This window comes from Alligator mississippiensis, chromosome 3 (assembly GCF_030867095.1).
Source record: "Alligator mississippiensis isolate rAllMis1 chromosome 3, rAllMis1, whole genome shotgun sequence".
NCBI classification, from domain to species: Eukaryota; Metazoa; Chordata; order Crocodylia; family Alligatoridae; genus Alligator; species Alligator mississippiensis.
This window is the reverse complement of record NC_081826.1, coordinates 43192631-43214279: the sequence shown is the minus strand read 5'-3', so window position 1 is coordinate 43214279 and position 21649 is coordinate 43192631. Positions and strand designations below refer to the sequence as shown.

At 46.7% G+C, this 21649-nt stretch overlaps 1 protein-coding gene across 1 annotated transcript in view; it reads left to right on the top strand.

Annotated features, from left to right (window-relative positions):
- The first annotated feature begins 8867 nt into the window (after positions 1–8867).
- The window catches only part of LOC102569725 (neural-cadherin), a 92324-nt gene continuing 79542 nt past the window's right edge, over positions 8868–21649 (top strand). The window contains exon 1 of the mRNA XM_006273952.4: positions 8868–13182. Within this exon, the coding sequence (XP_006274014.3) occupies positions 12843–13182 (340 nt within the window). The 5' untranslated portion in view covers positions 8868–12842. The remainder of the gene's footprint in view (positions 13183–21649) is intronic.

Below are 21649 nucleotides of genomic sequence, written 5' to 3'. Positions count from 1 at the left end.
GGAAGACTTAGAGAGAGAAGAGCTGGACCATCTGAAACTTGCTGTCTCTCCCTCTCTCTCTCTCAAAACTCATGATCAAGGAACTGCCTGCCTCCAGAGAGAATCTCCACCTGCCTCTGGATGATACCTGTGAGTAAGCTACCTGAGATCTAGCTTGATATATAGCTTGCAGTAACTCAGATGCGTGATCAAAGGCTACCCCAGCCACTCAGTTTGCTTTATGGGATTTGTCTGATATTGCTCTAACCTGTACCCTATTCCAACCCTACCCCTTGTAACCAATAAAGTTCTCCTTTGTACCTAGCATGGGAGACTTATTGGGAGTGGGTCTAGATTATGCCTTGGGATCCCCTTGGTTCAGCTGACTAAGGGAGACCACTACTTGTGCTTCTGACTGAGAGAAGCATCCCAAGTTCTTTAAGTGAATCAAGTACCCTCAAGGGCTACTAGGCCTGTGTTTCCCAGGGTATACAGAGCCAGAATCAAGCCCGTCCCTGCCCAGGAGGAGGGGGCAGTGTTACCCCAGGCTAGCGGGTGTGCTCCAGGAAGGGGGTCGATCAGATTTGAGGCGCCCCTAGGGAGGCATTCAGAGCCTGGAATGTGGTCGGGCGCAGCGAGGTGGATGGCTCAATGCAGGAGAGCCTCTTACTGGCCCGCCACACGTGGTGGTAGTGATGGGATCTGACAGCCTGCTGTACTGAAGGCATAATCTGGGGAAGGGAGTAGGGTCACTGAAAACCCTTGAGCAAACAATTTCTAATTCGGCATCGGGTCAACTGGACAGTGTAGATAGCTAGGCTGGCTAACGAGTATGACCACCTGACAGTGGCCAACTTAACAGAGCTGATAAAGGAGAGAGGCCTTCCAGTGAGGAAGGAGCAAAAGAGAGAAGAGATCCTGTATGATAATGACCAGGCTGCAAGATCCCCTCCAGCCGTCCATACAGAACCCATGGCGGGCACTGAGGGGCCACCCTCTGAGCGGGACTTCCAGAAATTCCAGCTGCAGCTAGAAGCTGAGCGAGACCGCAAGTTCATGCATGAGCTAGAGTTGAAAAGGATGGAGCTCGAGGCCCAGCACCAGCGTGAGGAGCTGGAGGTCAGAGAAGCCCAGTGCAACCACAAAGCTAGAGGCCCAGCTCCAAAGCGAGCGTGAGTTCACAGTACTCTGGATGAAGACAAATGCTGAAACTGCGGACGCCCAGCCCACACTAGATGCATCCCCCAGACTGAACACCTGCTATCTTCTCTCACTACAAAGATGAGGATGATTCAGAAGTGTTCCTAAACATCTTGGAAAACCAAGTGCGCCGATGGAAGTTGCCAAAGGAAGAGTTCATGAAACACATGGCTGCTCTGGTTGAGGGCGACATGTCTGTGGTCCTGAACAGCCTGTCCTCGGAATCAGCAGATAACTATGATGCCTTTAAAAATGCTGCGTGTTCAAAGTTTAAGTTAGGACCGGATTATTTCCGGAAAAAATTCCAGAATACCATCCCACAACCTGGGAAGATGATGGTCGATTTTGTGGCCCAGGTGTGGGACTCACTCCTTAAATGGGTAGACGGAGCCAAGGCTTACAATAGAGAGAAGGCGCTAAACCTCATAGTGCTAGACCAGTTTTATCACCACTGTCCAAGGGAGATTAAAACCCTAGTCAAAGCCCCCAAAACCATCCAAGAGGCTGCTGAAATTGCAGACCAACTGTTGCTAAATTGTGAGGGGTGAGACAAGAACCCTCCCTACTTTGGGAAGGAACAGAAGGGGTTCCAAAGAGGGGGGAAGGGGAGGCCAGGCCCAAAAGGGAAAAGAGAGCCACCTTCTGCTGAGCACAAAGCGGCCCCAGATTCGGACAAAACACCCAATTCGGAAAAGAGGGGGTGCTATAACTGCAGGGCCAACTGCCCAAAGCATCAGGCCCAACTGCCCAAAGCTAAGCAACAAACCCAAGCCAGTCAGACATGCAACAGCTGTAAGCAGTGAGGGGGAAGACCTGAGCCACTCTGAGGGGCGTGCCTGTTGCTACAGGATCACAAACCCAGAGGAGGTGATGGCCTTCCACCGGACTATGATAATGGTAAACGCAAGAACCCTTGTCAGGGAACTGGACACAGGGTCTAGTGTGTCATTAATCAGTGCCAACCTTGTTTCACCTGCGGATGTAGTCCCGGGCAGGACCCTTACCATTCAAGGGATGGGGTCCTAGCCATTCGAGGTACTGGTAACCCGTCCCCCCATCGAGTGGAGAGGCTGCGGGATATGCATAGAACTGGGTGTGCTGGAAGGGGCTCTTGTTCCCATCCTGGTGGGATGTGATATTATGGAGCTAGAATACCTGTACAGGGAGGAGGGCCACCTCCTAGAGCTAGAGCTCTACCGTGTTAAAGTGGTGACTTGTCAACAGAGCAAAAAGGCTAAGGCGGGAGGAGTGGAAACTTCCCAGGGCCTGGTCACCCAATTGACTGTTGAGGCAGAGGGGGAGGAAGGAAAGACTCAGACTCTCTCTGACTGCAACCAGCCCCTGGCCATTGAGGAAACCAGTGACCTCGAGGTTGGGTTAAGTGACAGTCCCAGGGAGGAGTCTGGTCAGTCAGTGGCAGAGGAAACAGACTTTTGGGGAGAAGCTAAAGGACATCCCTGAGGGTGCGGGTGCACTCCTCACAGGAGCACCAGAACTGTCTGCTGATTGCTTAGCCGGGCAAGAGGAGTTCAAGCAGGAGGTTCTAGAGAACTCCAGCTTGGAGGAACTCTGGCAGGTGGGTGGCTCAGGAGCAAGAGCCAGAGTTCACCCCAGATAAGAGGGAACAGGTGGTCTGGGATAAGGGACTTCTCTATTGGTTGTTGGTACCAAAGAACCAGGCCGAGACCTGGGAACCCCATCGCCAGCTCATAGTACCTCATAAGTTCAGACAACAATTACTTTCCATGGCTCACGATTTACTGTATGCTGGTCACATGGGCAGGGAATGGACACACCAGCGGCTGCAGGCAAACTTTTATTGGCCCAGAATTGCCCAGAATGCGACAGACTACTGCAGATCTTGCAAGACATGCCGGCGGATGGGCAAAAGTGGGGACAAGAGAGAGGCTTCCCTACAGCCCCTCCCTATCATTGGTCAACCTTTCCAAAGAGTGGGGATAGACATTGTGGGCCCTCTGAGGCATAAAACTCATAGAGGGAAGAAATACATCCTGACTCTAGTGGATTTCGCAACTCAGTACCCGGAGGCAATTGCTTTGACCTCCACCAAGGCACCTGTAGTTGCTGACGCCCTAACCAAGATCTTCTTTCAGCTGGGTTTTCCCTCCAAGATCCTGGCTGACAGGGGTGGGAACTTTCTGGCAGAGGTGATGAAGTGCCTGTGGGAGTGCTGTGGGGTGAAACACGTCGAGACCACAGCCTACCACCCTCAGACAGATGGGCTTGTAGAAAGGTTCAGTGGGACCTTGAAAGGTATGCTGAAGGCCTACATGGACTCTAACCCCAATGCCTGGGGGGAGAAACTTTCACATTTGCTCTTTGCCTACTGGGAGGTGCCCCAGGAGTCCACTGGGTTCTCACCCTTTGAGTTGATGTTCGGGAGGCGAGTTAGGGGTCCTCTCGATTTGGTGAGAGAAGAGTGGGAAGGGAAAATCTCTTCCACTAAGACCTCCGTGGTAGAATACGTGCTCAGCTTTCGTCAGAAGCTAACTGGCATGATGAAGTTGGCGCGAGACTCCCTGGCCCAGGCCCAGGAGAAGCAAAGTGCCTGGTATGATGAAAAGGCTTGCTTACGTACCTTTGAACGAGGTGATAAGGTCATGGTTTTCCTGCCACTGAAGAGAGACAAGCTGCAAGCAGCTTGGGAAGGTCCTCATGTCATCCTGGACAAGCTGGACGATGTGACCTACGTAATGGCCAGGAGTGGGAAAAAGCCTAAGATAGTTCATGTGAACATGCTTAAACAATACGTTAACAGAAGTGATGCGGTATTCTGGATTTCCTCAGTAGAAGGATCACCTGAGGATCCAGAGGAGCCAGTCATGTATGGTGACTGGGATGGAGAGGCAGGAATAGAAGAACTCCACCTGCCAGATCCTCTGCCCTCCCAGGAGAAGGACAAGCTGCTCACAGCACTCAAAGACTTCGAGACAGTGTTCTCCAACAAACCAGGTAAAACAAACCTGGCAGTACATTCTATAGACACAGGCAGCCATCACCTTATCCAATCCAGACCTTACCCAGTTAATGAGAAAGTGAGGCAAAAAATAATGAGAGATCACAGAGATGAAAGGTTTAGGGGTAATCCGGCCTTCAATGAGTCTCTTGGCCAGCCAGGTGGTACTCGTCCAGAAGCAGGATAGGTCCATCCAGTTCTGTGTGGACTACCGGAAGCTGAATGCGATTTCCACCCCTAACTCTTACCCTATGCCCAGGATGGACACTACTTGATCGCCTGAGCCCAGCCAAGGTTCTCTCTACTCTCGATCTATCCAAAGGATTCTGGCAAATGGCACTGGATCCGGACACCATAGCCAAGTCTGCCTTTACCACACCTGTGGGACTATATGAGTTTACAGTTTTACCTTTCGGTATGCGCAACTCTCCCGCATCTTTTCAAAGACCGATTAATAACCTGTTACAAGGATGTGAGCAGTTTGCCATGGCTTACGTCGATGACATTGCCATCTTCAGTCAGGACTTTGGATCGCATCTGATTCATCTGACCATCGTGTTAGGCAAGATCAAGCAAGCTGGTCTTAGTGCCCACTGGCACTTTTTGGCTTTCACACTATCTGAAGTAGTATATTTGGGACATCGTGTGGGTGGAGGTCATATTGCTCCCTTGCGGGACAAGATTGAGGCCATTAGAGACTGGCCTCCTCCACAAACCAAAAAGCAAGTCAGAGCCTTCCTTGGCCTGGCTGGATGTTACAGGCAGTTTGTCCCTGGAGTTGGAGCGATGGCAGCACCCCTACATGAGCTGACCAAGAAGGGCAGTCCTGATTCAGTGGTCTGGGAGTAGGGGTGCCAGGAACCATTCAACACCCTAAAAGCTGCCCTGATTAAACAACTGATTCTAAAGGCACCAGTCCATGATAAACCCTTCTATGTAGCCACTGATGCCTCTGACTTAGGACTAGGAGCTGTACTCTTACAAGAGCACCAAGAGACACGGCACCCCGTGGTGTACTTAAGCCGGAACTTAATCCCTTGGGAGTGGAACCTGTCATCTATCGAGAAGGAGTGTTTGGCAATCGTCTGGGTACTGAACAAGCTGAGGCCCTATTTGTAGAGGCAGCAGTTCACCATTCTATTGGACCATGCCCCACTGCAATGGTTGCAGACAATGCAGAACACCAATGCCGAGCTTCAACGATGGGCCTGGCACTTTCAAGAGTTCAGCTTCACCGTTGAACACATCAAGGGAAGCCAGAATGTGATAGCAGATGCCCTGTTGTGAAAGGACTCTCGATAGTGGGTCAGATGGACTCAGGCCCACCTGAGAGAGCTCTGGCATGGGAGCTCCCCAGTGTGCTTTCATGTTCTATGTGTATTATTGTTATGACCAGTCTTATGTGTTGTGTAATCTCACTTTAGGTGTGAAAGGTGACCCTCCCAAATGAAACACAGTCATACCCATAGCTCTGTAAAGCCATGTGTCCAAGCTTTTAAGGGCGGGGAGGAAGTATGGCAGAAAGCCACCTCTGTTTCTCCCCAAAAACTCTGCTCTGTGACAGTATGGTTAAGATGGGCCCTACAGAGGGTACACACCTTACCCTATTTCTTTAGGTAACCTGAGCTGGATACATTCCTGAGGGAGGGGGGAAACCTGCTCCCTCTGCCTACGTGACTAGTATCACATACCTGGGTAAGGGGCTTAGGCTACCTGGGGAGCTAGGAACTGCCAGTCTGCCCAGCAACTAGTGATGCATTTCAAATTGGTTGACTGACAGCCAACAGGCGCTGGCCTCCATTGGACCAGGTAAATTTGGTCATAAGGGCTATATAAGTTAAGGACTGCCCAGGAGGAGGGGGCAGGGATGGGCTCCTTCAGATAAGGCATAATGAACATACCTCCTCATGCGCAGGTATTTAACAGGAAATCTAAAAGCAACTATTTGCTCTATTCACTACTGTTCATTTTGACTGTCTTCTATGACTGATTTCTCTCAATATATGTATTTAGTAGTTTCTTCTCCTCTGGTAGAATTTTCATAGGTGCAAAAACAAAAAGTTAAAGCCAATGAACATAGATGACCTGAGACAAACTTTTACCTCTGCTTTCGAGACCTCAAATCGGGAAGAAACTTTCTTAGCTTATGGTAACATAACCTGCTTGTTCTGATGATACAGTAATAAATTGTTTTTGTATTTTCATTGTGTTCTTTGCTAGCACAATATTTTTCAAGTGAGTTAAAAGACTGTATACAGTACTTCAAACATTTGTCTTTCTTGAGGAAGAATAGTACTCCTTTACAGAATTTGGGCAGTATCCAGCCTATCAGTAGTGGATGCATAAATCACAGTGCCTGTGACTAGCTATGATGAGAAATTGATAATTAATATAGTTTATCAGCAAAGTAAAAGATGCTTCATATCAAATTGCTAAAGAAAAAGAAATTCAAGAATGAAGGAACCTGAATTACTGCATTAATTGAAGTACTGAACCAAAACATTTTGCTTCAGCTAATCTACTTGTTTTATAATTTTTACAGATAAAGATTCTATATTTGATTCCTGCTATTGTGTTTATAGGGCACTACTAGTACAATGAAGGCATCTGAAATCAGATTGTGATTTGTAGGATTTTACTATATTTTTATATGAAACTTTTATATGAATCAGTTAAATTTAATCTGGATTTCTAGAAATGCTTTCACATTAAATGGTCAGAAAAGGTTAATAGCCTTACCATAATAGAGGAGAGAGAGGGGGAAGGGAAGGTGAAAAGTAGCAGCTATGCTGCTAGCCTGGCTACTGCTGGCACATTCTGTGCTTGTTTAGCTGGGCTGAAATTTGAGCCTAATGGAGGAAGTATCTTTGCATACTTGCACACACCTTTATCTAAGGCTGAAGCCCTTCTGTACTCTGTTCTTAACTCTGATTTAAAGTATAATGTTGCATTCTGGTGCATCAGTCTATGATAACTGAGACAAATTTGTGTCAATCAAAGTCACCAACTTTTTTTTATAAAAGCCATTACTGCATCCTCGTTTCCAGAATTTTGTCTTTTCATCCTAATTTCCTAGTTCTTTCACTGCCTTATAATCTAAACCAGTGATTCTCAAGCAGGGTGCTTAGCACCCTGAGATGCCTTGAGATCCTTTCAAGGGTGCTGCAGGGTGCCACAAAGTGTTAGTACTGTTGGGCTGCGTCCACACAAGAATGGACATTTGGTTCCCCAGGATAACTAGCAGTGGCGCACCTTGTGCTGCCACTACATCCCTGGAGAACGTCTGTGCCACGCACCCTCTGGCATGTGGCAGGTTACCCCAGGTTGGGTAGGAGAGGCTGGAGCCAGCACTAGGCTGGCCTCAGCAGTCTTGCCTGGGGGCCTCCTGGGGCTGCAGCAATGACAATCCTGCAGCTCAGAGCCTAGCTGGCAGTCAGAGCAGCCAGGCTTTGCTTTTGAGTGGTGCGTGCTGCCCCCACATGTGCTGTTCTGTTGGGTTTTTTGGGTGCATTTGTTTGTTGTTTGTTTTTGACCCCTGGATATCCAGGGGGCCCAAAAAAGACCCCCGTACTGCTCCCTTGCAGCATGGAGAAAAGCTGAATGTGCATACTGCGCAGCTGTGCTTGTCTGGACATGGCCTTAGCATGCAAATATGATTCACAACATAAACCCAGAGATTTCAACTAGGAATCCATAATGTTAAACACATTCTGACCTGTTGTGTTCTTCTGTGTTCTTTGCAACTGATGAATTGCGTATTTTTCCATAGTCAAAAAATGAGTGAAAACTAAGAGCTGGTATTTTCTCAGGAGTGCCTTGACTCTAAAATGCTTGAGAACCACTGATCTGAAGCATACTTCATTTACTACATGACTGCAAGTAACTTAGATAGCAAGATGGCAAAAACTTTAGTATTACTATACTAGTTAGAAAAAAAATACGTTTTTCTGTCTGAATCTAAAGGCATATTTTAAAAAGGATCATTAAACCTAGGGAATGCCACTGAACTATACAGCTGGCCTGTCCAGCAGTCCTGATTGTACCATTGGTCTCAAGACGCTGGGCTATTCAGTGGGATGATTTTGGAGTGTCCTTTTGTTCCAGAGTCTTTAACCTCAAATTCAAAAGTCTGTAGAAAAGGTAAGTACTTTTGTTCAGAAAATTAATGTGATTTTGAAGTGTATGCTGTCTCCTTGGTTGTGAATCTGGCTTTGGGTTTGGATTTTTTTTTAAGTTTGTAACTGCCAGTGAAATTCCAGTTTATTTTAAATAAATTTGTATTGTGTTCTGAACTGTCATTGTAGATATAGACATTATCTGTGTTTAATGTTTCTCTTTTGCTGTGTTTGTGAGCCTTCCAGTGCTCTTATGATATAGGATATAATTGGTATTTTGATTTTACTGATGGTACTAGTACAAATAAGTTGCCTGAGGCTTGCTAAAGAGCTCAGCAAGAGATAAAACCCAAGAATCTTGGCTGTTAGTTTTCTGCAGTTCACATTTAAATCCTTGCTAAATTCTTTAGCTTTATTTAATTTTTATACCTTAGTAGGGCCTGAGAATGTGTAGAAAAATAGTGTCATCATTCCTTCATATTATTAGAAGTCAAAGTAAAAAAGATTTAGAAATATTTCATGGTTCTTCCACTTTTTTGTATCTTTAAAATTTTGCTGCTATCTCATTCCTCATTAGATCTTAAGAATTGGTTACTACTTCCACTTGTTTGAATAATCTGACAATTGCTTGTTCTTCTGAGCAAAGTTTGATGTCTACTCTAGACATTGGTACAGTGATAACAAAGCTGGCAGCAAACAGCTGCCTAACTTAATATTGTTAGTTAAACTAACAAACATTTGAAAATCAAGAGGGAGGATGTGTTACTGGAAAGAATTAACACAGTGTGGCCAGCTGTTTGTCAGTGGTTTGTCAAAAATGTGTAACTAACTTACTATTTACATCCAGTGTCTGACAAGAGGTTTTTTTTGTGGCTAGTCGCTATCAACTTTGAAAAACCCTGCCATGACAGCGTTACAATGATGAGAAATTTAGTAATCTTTTAATAGTAGGAGGTAATTGGCATTGCACCTTCAGTTTAAAACTCTATGGATGATGACATTTAATCAGTGCAATGATTCATGTTTCAAACGTGATTGCGCCAGCAGTATTTGCTTTCCCAAGCCCAACAGCAGTATCCCAGTCTTGCTTCCTTCTCAGGAAGCAAGATGAAGCTGTTCACTATTTTAAACGGTGATAACTACCATTGATTTTTTTTTCCATCTGTTATCATTGGAGGTATACAGCCCCTACATTTGGACTTTTCCCTGCTCAGCACCTATATTTAGATTCTGTAGGCTTCAGCCACATGCTCATTCCATCCAGTAAAGAACAGTGATATGGGTGCACATTGTGATCTAAAAAGACCCCACTGAACGTAGCTCCTGTACTCAATAATACTGCTCCAGTTCACCAGACTTTTCTTTAGGTTAGAGATTTTCATATAAAGTCAAGGACACATTAAGGTTAGCTCCATGGAAAGCACTTTTTCCTAAAGCAAAAAGTGAAAACTATCAAACTTTTGTCTGTTCCTCTGGGAGAAATACAAAGTACCTTGGGGGATTAAATTTTAAATACTAGAGGTGTTTGGGCCAGTGTATTTTAAAGATGTATGGTTCTCAAGGACGTCAGGTCGGGGTTGGATCCATAAGGCAAAATTCCCAATGAAATTTGTAGAGGGGACTTTAGAGACCGATCTACACATTACATTTACTGTGTTAATCATGACATAAATGGCCAGGGTGCTATACGTGCACCCAATTTAAGGCACCATAAAATGGCAATTCAGCCTAAAAATGTTGCACATAAAGAACATTTTTTATGGCTGATTTGTGTGGTTCTTTACATTAAATAGCTGATTATCCAGCCTGGCTCCAGGACAGTGCTGGGTTGTGGGCCACTGTAGACTCGCTGATGCAGAGGAAGCCCAGAATCATGATCCTGGGCTTCCCTTTGCTGGCAAGTAGAAAGGGCACAACTGGGAATTGATTCCTGATTCTACATTTGTGCTTGCTGCCGTGCATGTGTGGCATGACAGGAGGCATGATTACATCTCATAGCGCCTGAACATGTGCCAGGGACCTAAATATCCTCTTACAGTACTGGTAATTGTTTTGACTAAGATATTAAAATACTAATTAGCTAAACTAAAGCTGGCTTGCTATGGATTTCGATTCTCTCTCTTACAGAACAATGAAGTAATATAAGTTTAAAAATTAAAGAATTATACTAATTTTTCCCCAAATATTACTTGCTTTCCAAAAGACCACAGACAACACTGGCTACTTCCTGCAGCAAGAGTTATGTAAGTATTTTATTTAACATCATTTGCTTACTGTATTATAAATCCATATAGTAGTCAATACTCTAGTCAATATTTGATTACATAAGAACATAAGAATTGCCATTTGCCATTTCAGACCACAGGTCCATGTAGCTCAGTCCTGTGGCAGAGAACAGATGTTGAAAGGGTGAGGGAACTGGGTATGACTAGGGGTGTTTTTCCCTACTGTTCCTCTCATTTGCAGCTTCCTGCATTTAAGGTGTAGGAAGTTCTGATTTAAAGGTCATACTCCTAACTCCCAGGCTTAATAGCTACTTATGCCGCTTTCCTCCAAGAATTCATCTGATCGGTTTGAATCTGGCTTAACTGTCAGCTTCCTCAACATCTGGAGCAGCTTCCTCAACAAGTTCCACACCTAAATTACAGGCTGTGTGAATAAACTTCCTTTTGTTGAAGGCAAGCTTCTTTGGGCAGATGTGATAACTTGTATTACACCACCTGAGCAGTTGGAAAAAAGTTCTTAGCAAGCTTTTGGGAACAAGCATCCTTCTTCAGGCATAGGGAGTCTCTGCTGTTCTGATATCTCCAAGGAATAGATTCATAGATGTTAGGGTCGGAAGGGACCTCAATAGATCATCAAGTCCTGCATAGGCAGGAAAGAGTGCTGGGTTCAGATGACCCCAGCTAGATGCTTATCTAACCTTCTCTTGAAGACCCCCAGGGTAGGGGAGAGCACCACCTCCCTTGGGAGCCCGTTCCAGACCTTGGCCACTCGAACTGTGAAGAAGTTCTTCCTAATGTCCAGTCTAAATCTGTTCTCTGCTAGCTTGTGGCCATTATTTCTTGTAACCCCCAGGGACGCCTTGGTGAATAAAACCTCACCAATTCCTTTCTGTGCCCCCATGATGAACTTATAGGCAGCCACAAGGTCGCCTCTCAACCTTCTCTTGCAGAGGCTAAAAAGGTTCAGGTTCTCTAGTCTCTCCTCGTAGGGCTTGGCCTGCAAGCCCTTAACCATATGAGTGGCCCTTCTCTGGACCCTCTCCAGGTTATCCACATCTCTCCTGAAGTGTGGTGCCCAGAATTGCACGCAGTACTCCAACTGCGGTCTGATCAGCACCCGATAGAGGGGAAGTATCACCTTGGATCTATTCGTCATGCATCTGCTGATGCACGATAAATTGCCATTGGCTTTTCTGATGGCTTCGTCACACTGCCGACTCATGTTCATCTTGGAGTCCACTAGGACTCCAAGATCCCTTTCCGCTTCCGTTCCACCAAGCAGGTCATTTCCTAGGCATGAAAGAAGCTGGTGCAGCTGATGAGCAGGGGGTGGGAAGGGCCTGTCAGCCTTTGCTCTGCTGCTTCTTGAGCTCCACTCTGCCCTGCTGGCTTCTCCCACAGGGCCGTGTGGCTCGCCTGTGCCCTTCCGGCTGCACCATTGGCCCAGCGCAGGCATCACTGTCCAGCCCAGAGTGCGGAAAGTGGTGAGGGATGCAGAGCAGATGTCCTGCAGAGAGGCCGAGGGACCTGGGCTCGTGTAGGCTGAAGAGAAGGCTAAGGAGGGATCTAATAGCAACCCCCTGCAGGTAGCTGAAAGCTGCAAAGGATGGAGCTGGACTGTTCTTAGTGGTAGCAGATGACAGAACAAGGAGCCGTGGTCTCAAGCTGCAGCAAGGGAAGTTTAGCTTAGAGATCAGGGAAAACTTTCTTACTAGGAGGGTCCTTAGTCCAACACAGCTACAACCAAAAATCCTCTTGTGGAAGGCATTACCTGCTGCTCTCCTTGCCGGGCCCATCGTTCTTGTCTCGAGGGACAGTAAATAAATCCCTCCTGCCTTTCTTTTTTCCCTTTAGGATTTTGTAAGTTCTCCCCGTGTGCGCCCTCGAGCCTCTTTTCTACAACTGCAGAGGTTTCTCCCTGCATCCCTCTGCCCTCCGCACCCCTGCTCGGCCTTGCCGCCCTTCTCTGGACCTTCCCTCCTTCTGCACCAATGCGCCCCTTGCTAGGGCAGCTCCTCTCCTCTCCCGCAGACCATTGCTGTTCCGGGGACTTTCCTCTGCAGCTGCCCCTGGACAACACAGCAGGGCTTGCCACCCGGAGCACCAGGTCCCGCCGCCCCTCCTGCCCGAGGACCGCCGGGCTGGGCTGTGCCCGCCTGCACGCGCTTTGGAGGCGTGGCCTGCGGTGGGCGTGGCCAGGGGCCCCGCCCCGAGCACTGATTGGGCAGCTGGGCCGAGGCCGCACGTGGAGCCGAGCGCGCAGAGAGGCGCTGTCAGCCGGCGCTGGCTGGTTGGCCGGCCGGGCGCTGCGCGGGGACGGGGACGGGGACCGGGACCGGGACAGGGATGGGGCGGCCGCGCTGCTCCCGCGCCCGGCGGCTGCTGGCGCTGACTTCGGCGCTGGTGCTGGTGCAGCTGCGCGGGGCGGCGGAGCGGGCGCTGCTGGCGGGCGGCGGCGGGCGGGTGTCCTACACGGCGCGGGCGCGGGCCGGGGCGCGGCGCGGCGACGCCGTGTTCACCGTGCCCGACACCCGCTACCGCGACGCCGGCGCCTGGTTCGAGGTGGCGGCGCCCGCCTCGGCCCTGGGCGTGGAGCGCGGCTCGGGCCGCCTCCACCTCACCCGCGAGCTCCCGCCGGGCGGCAGCGCCGAGGTGCTGGTGCGGGTCCGCCGCCGCGGCGGGACAGGTAAGGGAAGGAGCCTGGGCCGCCGCCGCCGGGCCCGGGGTGCGGAGGGGCCGAGGGACCTGGGCTGGCTGTGCCTGAGGAGAAGACGGAGGGGGTCTGATAGCAGCCTTCAGCTACCTGCGGGGCGTTACAAAGGATGGAGCCGGTCTGGTGGCAGATGACAGGCCCCGGGGCGGTGGTCTCAAGTTGCAGCCAGGGAAGTTTAGGTTAGGGATCAGGGAAAACTTTCCGACTAGGAGGGTAGTAAAGCACCAGAATAAGTTACCCAGAGGAGTTGTGGAGTCTCCATCCCTGAAGGTGTTTAAGCCCCTTGGCCTGGCTTGGATGATCGAGTTGGGGCTGGTCCAGCTCCATTCAGCCCTCAGTCTTGCCTCTCGCAGCAGAGTTAGCTGAGGCCGGTAGAGGGGAGACTACACTTTTTAAATTACTTCACTAGAAATTGGAAGCGTGGGGCGGAGGGGGTGCGCTCTTTGGCTAGAGCTTTCACAGATGTTGATGGTTTTTGTCCAGGGTCACGTGTTTACGGTTCCACCTCAAATTAAATATGACATGATATGAAAGTAACAACCAAATGCAAACCTACTGAAGTACACGTCAGACTATGTTGCCTATTAACACCAGGCAATGGTGTGTATGGGGAGGGGGGATAGCTTCAGCTAGGGATTGTTCTTTATACAAACATTCAGCTCAGCTGAGGAATGCCATTTGCCACAGCATAAATATTACTGTGTATTTCTGAAACTACTTGAAACAGGTGGTCTAAAATCAAGTCTAAAATTTCTTGTCAATCTAGATAGAAGGTTGAAAAGCCACATTTTGCATTAATGTGCGTGTTTGGTTGTAATGAAAGCTGAAACAATATTTTACAAAATTATTTGCACAGCTGTGATCTGTAATGTGTGATACCCTTAATGTTCTTTCTATCACATTCTGTGTGCTGATAATATATTGACATGACAGGAGCCTCAGGGAGAAAGAAATTCAATAATTAAATAGGACAAGGTCATTTACACAGTCCTATTTGGGAAAACTTCTGCTAATTGTCAACTATTATGCAGAGTTGCAAATGAAAATAAATGTTCTTCACAGATGCTGTTACACCATCAAGATATCTGCTTTTATACTTTTCCAAAAAAATAAAGATTTTTTTTTTTTTAGTATCGGAATCATGTAGTTGTGATGGGCCAGGAAATATACAAGTGGCAAAAATTTTTATGGGTGATATCTTAGACCAGCTGCGTTGTTGGGATAGCTTTAGCCAAGCTTTTGAATGTGGCATGTTTTTCTTCAGATTTAATTTTTTTCCTTTAATTTTTTTCATATGTTATATTTTTTAAAGCAATTTGCCTTTGGACTTTAGATGGGAAAATGAATAAACATTTGCTTCATTTATCTATTTTGCTTTGGTTTTTATTGTAATATACTTCCAGCATATGATAATCCTTAAAGTACAGGTTTTGTTCAGTAAAATTAATGAAATCAGTTGTAAGAGCAAAGTATGTAATGAGTAATTGAAGCCAGTCTATGATTAATAATTATAATCTATATTGGTGTAGCACCTAGCAGCCTTCATCATGGATCAGGACATCAGGACATTCTTGTGGTATCCTCTACCAAAAAAAAAGAGAGAGAATCCCCCTCACCCCCACCCCCCCAAAAAATCCCAAAACAACCAAAGCAGACAACAGAACACAGAGAATATAACCGGGATGGGGAAAAGACAATCTATTTGCAGATCATGAATTGAAACTCCATTCCTAGGATCTGACAAAGCAGGTTGTTGCCTATGAAAGTTCAAGCTTCTGAACCAGTTATTTAGTCTCCTAGGTGGCACCCTGCTCTATCTTCTGCTTGTCTTCAGACTTAACATGATTAACCACCTCTGTACTTGTGAGTGAAGTGTCTGATAGTTAAAATATAGTAAGGACTGAGTATTTTGGACTCATCAGAAATAAGCCTTTTTTTTTTTTTTTTAAAGACTATTTTTGCAAGCTTACATTTAAGAAAGAACAGGTTAGAGTATATGTTAAAGTGATGCTTGGGAGCTCCTGTTTTGCTCTTTCTGACACAATTCGGTGATCTGTAGAGTACCAGCATCAAGCACTATATGTATATGTCACAGGCTGTGATTTGAAGTTGGATTCTTTGGATTCTTTCTCTAAATGTGCCAAAATGCTCCCTTTCTCTTCCAATGTGAGGTTTTAGAACAAGGTAAGAAGATCTTAATTCCAAAATTGGAAACCTGAACAGGATAACCAGATCAAAGGTCCTACGTAACATGCTTTTTTCTTCTTCCCAGAACCAGACCGGTTCAGACCATATGTAAATACCACTATAATCATGCCTTCAAACTCGGGTGTTGACAGAGGAAGTTTTGATCAGCCTAAACCACTTTAGTAGCCACAGTTCATTAGATTGAATAGGAAGTCTCAGGATTAAGGTTATTGGGTTATCCTGCATGTATAAATCTTTGGAAGAGCCTGCTTGTAAAGAATTATGGGCATACAAGACCTGCTTTTACCACCTACAGGCAGTAGCCATCTGGTAAAATTGTAGTCTCCCAGAAAAATAGAAAAAAAAAGTTTATAGGAAGAAAACTTGAACCTTTATCTAGTAGAAGAGTGTTGCATAGGGTGTAACAAGTTCTGTTTATCTAAATATTTTTTCTGCCAAACTGAATTTAAAAATAACAGGAGAGAAGAAAATCCTTACAGCATTTTTTTTTTTTTTTTTTTTATCCTCAATGGCATTTTTAAATAGATGGTCTTGAAGCTGTCTCTTCAAAGCTCTGAATTGTCATGGCTACAACAGTGGAAAGTCACCTAAGATCAGTTTCAAATCTTGGGCTCTGAGAAGAACTCAGTATGCGTATGTGACGTCTGTATTTCGATCTGTCATCTTAAAGGCATTGTGGAACTGTTTTGCCACAGAACCTGTAAAATTAGCTGGTATTAATGTGTCCCCATTTGTGATATTTTAAACTTATTCTGCATGTGAGTTTAGGATTTACTTTATTGTGTTTCTAGATGGAAGGCTAGTTATACACTTACAGAACTGGAAGCCTGAGGTTCATGGTTGTATCTTTACAATAAGAAATTATTTAGTTTAAATGCACTTGAATAAATGGGCAGTTGGCTAATTGATCATTTGCATGTACAGATACTTAATTGGCATGTATAATTGCAGTACACAAGGATGTAGGAACATATTTATGCTCTCTGTGAATGTGGAACTTGAGTCTTTGTCCTTGAAATTTGGTCCTTAACGGAAGGGAAGCTTGGTCACAGTTTTCATATTTCAGGCTTGCTTTGTAAGTTTTCCGTCACTAGAGTATTTAACACTCCTCAGCACCAGGGACTCATTTTTGGTAGTCTCCTCTTTAAGTAATGGCATGACATAACCCTGCTTATTGTCTGAAAATTAATGAGGCTTCAGTAGACAGTAATAAAATCATAGGGCTGGCATTAATACCTACTGTTACATAAACAGCAACTGCTCCTAACTAGTATGTAACATCATAAAATAAAGGCTGTAGAATAAGCTCTGGGCTGGCTGGACAGTGTTTGAGTGAAAGCGTAAATGACTGCATTAATTTTAAGAACCACTTTATATATAAATCCACATTGGATGGACTGATGGCAATGATATGTTTGTCCTTAGGATTCCACTTACCCACCTTCATGCACGATTCCAATAGTTATTGTCCCGGAAATAACTTAAAGCAGTATGTAGTCATTGCTAGTTGCTGGCAGCAGAGTAATATGAGTGTATTGTAAATAATACTTGAACAGGAATTTCACATCATGGTATTCTTAATTTAATAGAAAGACATAAGATATGGAATGCTAAGCTATTATGGTTATAGAAATGAAATCACACTACCATGCTGAGTTTTGCCAAAAAGTAAGATGCTTGGTATAAATGTACTAATGAGGCTTAAGGCTTATTATAGCTATTGTATCTTAATTCCAAATGCATTTTTTTAACACCTGAGATTTGTGTTTGTATATCCCTGCTTTACCAGGACAGACCTGAATTTTAAATGGGAGATTGTATGATTTTTTTCTCAGGACACTGATATGTTCTGTTCTTTCTATTCCATTAATCAGAACATGGGAGTTTACTAAAGTTTTGGTAATGTTGGAGTGACACTATAGCTGTGAAGGTCCAGGAAATATGCAAGGATTTTTATATGCAATATCTTTATTGTAGGGCTGTCCAACTTGTAAGCTTTTGGGGGCTGAATGCCCCAGAGGCTATACTAGAAGGGAATGCTCACCTGTGGGCCACACCAAAGTGAGCTACAGGCCATCTGGGCTGCATACTATATGGATGCCTCCCACCACATGCTGTATTAAATCGGCTCAGCTCCCCTGCTCTCCCCTCTCTCCCCCCACTGCTGTGCCATGCATTCTTGCCCCCTACCCCCACTGCTGTACAGTGTGCCTAACTCCTGCTCCTCCAGCATTGTTGCTGAACTGTGAGCTTGCTCCAAGCTCATCTTCAGCTCCCCAGGCCACGCTGCATTACACTCTCTGCCTCCTGAGGGAAGGGGGCAGACACCAAAAGCCAGAGGGAGGGAAAGCCCAGAGCCTCCAACTACTTTTGCATCTGGAGCAATGAGGGAGTGGCTGTAGGATGGGAGCTCGAGGGCTGCAATTTAATCCCTCATGAGCTGCATGTGACCTGCAGGCCACCAGTTGAAAAGCACTGTTTTACTGGACAAACTGCATGGTTAAGAAAGATTTTGATATAAGGTCTATATTATATTTGGCTTGTCTAAGGAATGGTAGTGGCATTTGTTTAGTGTTTCATGGCAAATTGATTCAGAACAGAAGTTAATATGCAGTCCTTCAAGAAAAATGCAGGTATTGCAGAAGCAACCCACAAAACACATCTGGAAGGAAAGCTTAATCTTTAAAAATCATTTTTAGGATTATTAAATAGTAATGCAAAAATGTCTCTTGATTTTAAAGATATGTACCAAAAAAGTGGATAATTGAGCCATGAGGATTTTAGAAGTCAAGTCAGTAGTGTTCCCTCCCGGGTTCTGAATATTATTAAATTGTATTAAATTGCAGAGGCATAGTGAAACAGCTGGGTGCCTGGACCAGCAAGACACATGGGGGAAACAGCAGCTTCCAGTTGCTGTCATGCCACCAGTGTCACTGCTTGGCTGTGTGTGGGCCGGGAGCAGTCCGAGGCTTTCGGGGGCACGCGGCGGGCTGTGGCCAGCAACCCTGGCACGTGGGTCGGGGAATGCAGGCCGGCGGACTAGAATTAGGCACAGGCGCGTAGCAGTTGATTAAAGATTATTTTACTTACACCGTAGATGGTCGCGGTGCAGGCAGGAGAAAACTTTGCTTAAGTTGTAGTTACAAAACTTGTACGAACAAGACCTGTAGAAAAACTCGAGCCTCGTGAAATAACTCGGGCAGAGCTCTGGATACACACACACACGAAGTTTGCTAGGCTCCGTGGAACGAAAGCGCGCAGGAAAGGGTACGTCGAGGGATTAGGCGGCGACGGGGAGAGATTCTTAGTAGTTGATCAGGCTACCAGTCGGTCCGAGATTTACGTAGAAGTCCACGAGGTGATCATGGACTCCTTGCCGGAATTCTCTCGGATTTCTCCCGGAATTCTCGGAATCAGGGTTCTCAGGATCCTCCTGAGATTCTCGGAGATCTCCAACTTGGGCGGAAACCGCTCAAGCCTCTTATACGGCTAGCAAGCCAATCACTAGCCGCCACGTGGGAATAATTTAGAACTGGCCAATAGTGGGACACAAATTTGCATGCGAATGGTGGGAACTCCTTTGCACTGGGGTTTTCTCTTTGCAACTGAGAATTGCACTGTGCAAAGAAAGCTCCTCGTGGCGGGAAATAATTCTGCAGTGCCGAAGCACACACAAAATCATACCCTTGGGTTATGACATCCCCCCTTGCTGAAGGCACAGCTGAATTATGCCATACACTCGTTACTCGGGTCATCGAGAGCTCTTACCACGGGTCGTTGAACTAAACGGGTAAACATAAAATTAACTAACGTAAAAAGTTCGTCCTCCAGGGATCGAATCAAATAATAACCAGCACAAATACATGTACACATAATTAGATTCATAACAAAGAACTGCATGATCAGGGCTTCAGTGGGCGTCATGGCGAAGTCGCACGTCAAGCCCTCACTTCTGCCGATGATGTTATCCTTCTTGGGGCTTCTCTTCGCCATGCACTTTGAATTCCGGATCTGTGAACAAAACTCTCAGAAGATAAGTTAACGTATATCAAAATATTTACAAAATTTCCATGGAACCACACTATCATTTTTAAAACATATAATACAGGTGTTTGCTACTTCGAACTACCCTCTCTTGCACACTCAACTGGATGAAATCGTCGAGGAGCCGTCGTCTAGTTCTTCCAGATAATGAAAACCTAATTCATAGGCCAGTTGCCATTGGCCTGCATCCCCTAAAATCCGAAGTTGCCGCTTATTGAGTCCAGAACGCTGTAGGAGAAATCCAAACGTATCGCTCCTCTGGTGTTCTCTGTGGCAATGATGGAAGATCAGATTCACGATATCTTGCGCCTTGAGCCTCGGTCGGGTGTTGACGTTCCCAATCACTAGATAATCTTGGCTCCATCAGGATACGCAGTCATGACAACTGACGAAGGAGGTTACTCACGGGTTGGTTCACCATTGGGTTAAGCAGAATCCGGAGGATAGCGATGTTATTTCGTCCATAAACCTCAAGACAACTATCTATGCTGTGAACGGTCACTGGAACGGTTCCAGGATCTCGTAGATGACAGTGAGGCCATGGTCTGATTTACTGGAGTGATGTCAGTCCCAGCGCACATGCTCTGGGGTTCCAGGCACAGTACGAGACTCTGATCATTGCTAGCATGAGTTGCTCTGCGCCGGTATGTTCTGGCCGTCCGTCATGCCATGCGTGGGCCTTTTGACCGATCAGTCCTGCAACAAGCGCTGTCAGTGGAATAGGCCAGTGAATGTTAAACGCCACCATGTCGATGTCAGTGACATGTCCTGTACTCCACGAAGCTTGTCTGACCAAGAAGCTTGCTTCTTCCTGGTTCAGCAGGTCGGATCCAAGTTCCACGACCAAATGTCCCAACCATACAGCTAGAGTTTCTTCAGGTTGGATTCTTGATTCTCTACACAACTCCTGTAATTCAGTTCTGGTGCGAGCGTAATAGGTAGTAGCAACTCGGCTGGTCATTGCTATAGGCTGATCTGTTACTTCGGGAGTCATTGCTGCTGTTATTGCTTCAGGCAGGAGGGGCGGATGCACTCCTCCGCTCAATTCTCCCTTCCGTTGGCAAGAAGGCGTGGTCGCCGGAAGCGACGCTGCGTCGGTGGGTGGGGTCGCCGGCTGAACTCTCGCGGGTTTCTCCGAAGCTCCACCCTTCTCTTCCGGTTCTTCCACGTGGTCTCCCTCTTGCTAGGCGCCATCTTGGCGTGGCGTTTCAGGATTTTCTTTCCCAGCCGCTTCTTTGACCGCTTGAACGGCCATACGCAGCTGGGCTTTCAAACTTAAATTCTTCTGCATTAAATTGGTTACAGTGCAAAAAGTTGCAGTTAGCACTCCCCGCTTGTCGTATTGTGGGGCCACCCTCTCATCCGCGGCACGTTCCTCCGTCTCCAGATCTTCGCGGAGCTCGGATGGAAGCTCGCGACCCCTTAATCTAGACGCCAGCATAAAGGGGGCGAACCGGTCGATCGGCACCGGTTCTTCACTCTCCCGAGCACATCTTAGGCAACGGGCACACTCCCGGGTGAGGGTCGGGTTTACTGCGCCTGCCAGGTTGACTCTGGCGAGGGACACAGTGTTGAGGGGCCTGAACAGGACCCGCTCATCACTCATCACACACCCGAATGCCGCGGGGTGAAGATACACTTCCCTCTCTCTTGGGGCTCTGTCTTCGGAAGCTCCCTCTTCTCCCTTCAGCAAAAGGCGTCCGCTGATAAACCTCTCACCCATTCCACCCACCTGGTGGTAAGCGATATGCGCCTCCAGTTCCATAAAGTTCTGTACTTGGAGTTTTCCACTGCGCCAAGGGCAGTTCTTAACTAATTCTAGCTCCAGCGTGCCTTCCCCTGATCCCATCCTCGTCGCCATGTGTGGGCCAGGAGCGGTCTGAGGCTTTCGGGGGCGCGCGGCGGGCTGTGGCCAGCAGCCCTGGCACGCGGGTCGGGGAATGCAGGCTGGCGGACTAGAATTAGGCACGGATGCGTAGCGGTTGATTAAAGATTATTTTACTTACACCGTAGATGGTCGCGGTGCAGGCAGGAGAAAACTTTGCTTAAGTTGCAGTTACAAAGCTCGTACGAACAAGACCCGCAGAAAAACTCGAGCCCCTTGAAATAACTCGGGCAGAGCTCTGGATACACACACACACACACACACACGAAGTTTGCTAGGCTCCGTGAAATGAAAGCGCGCAGG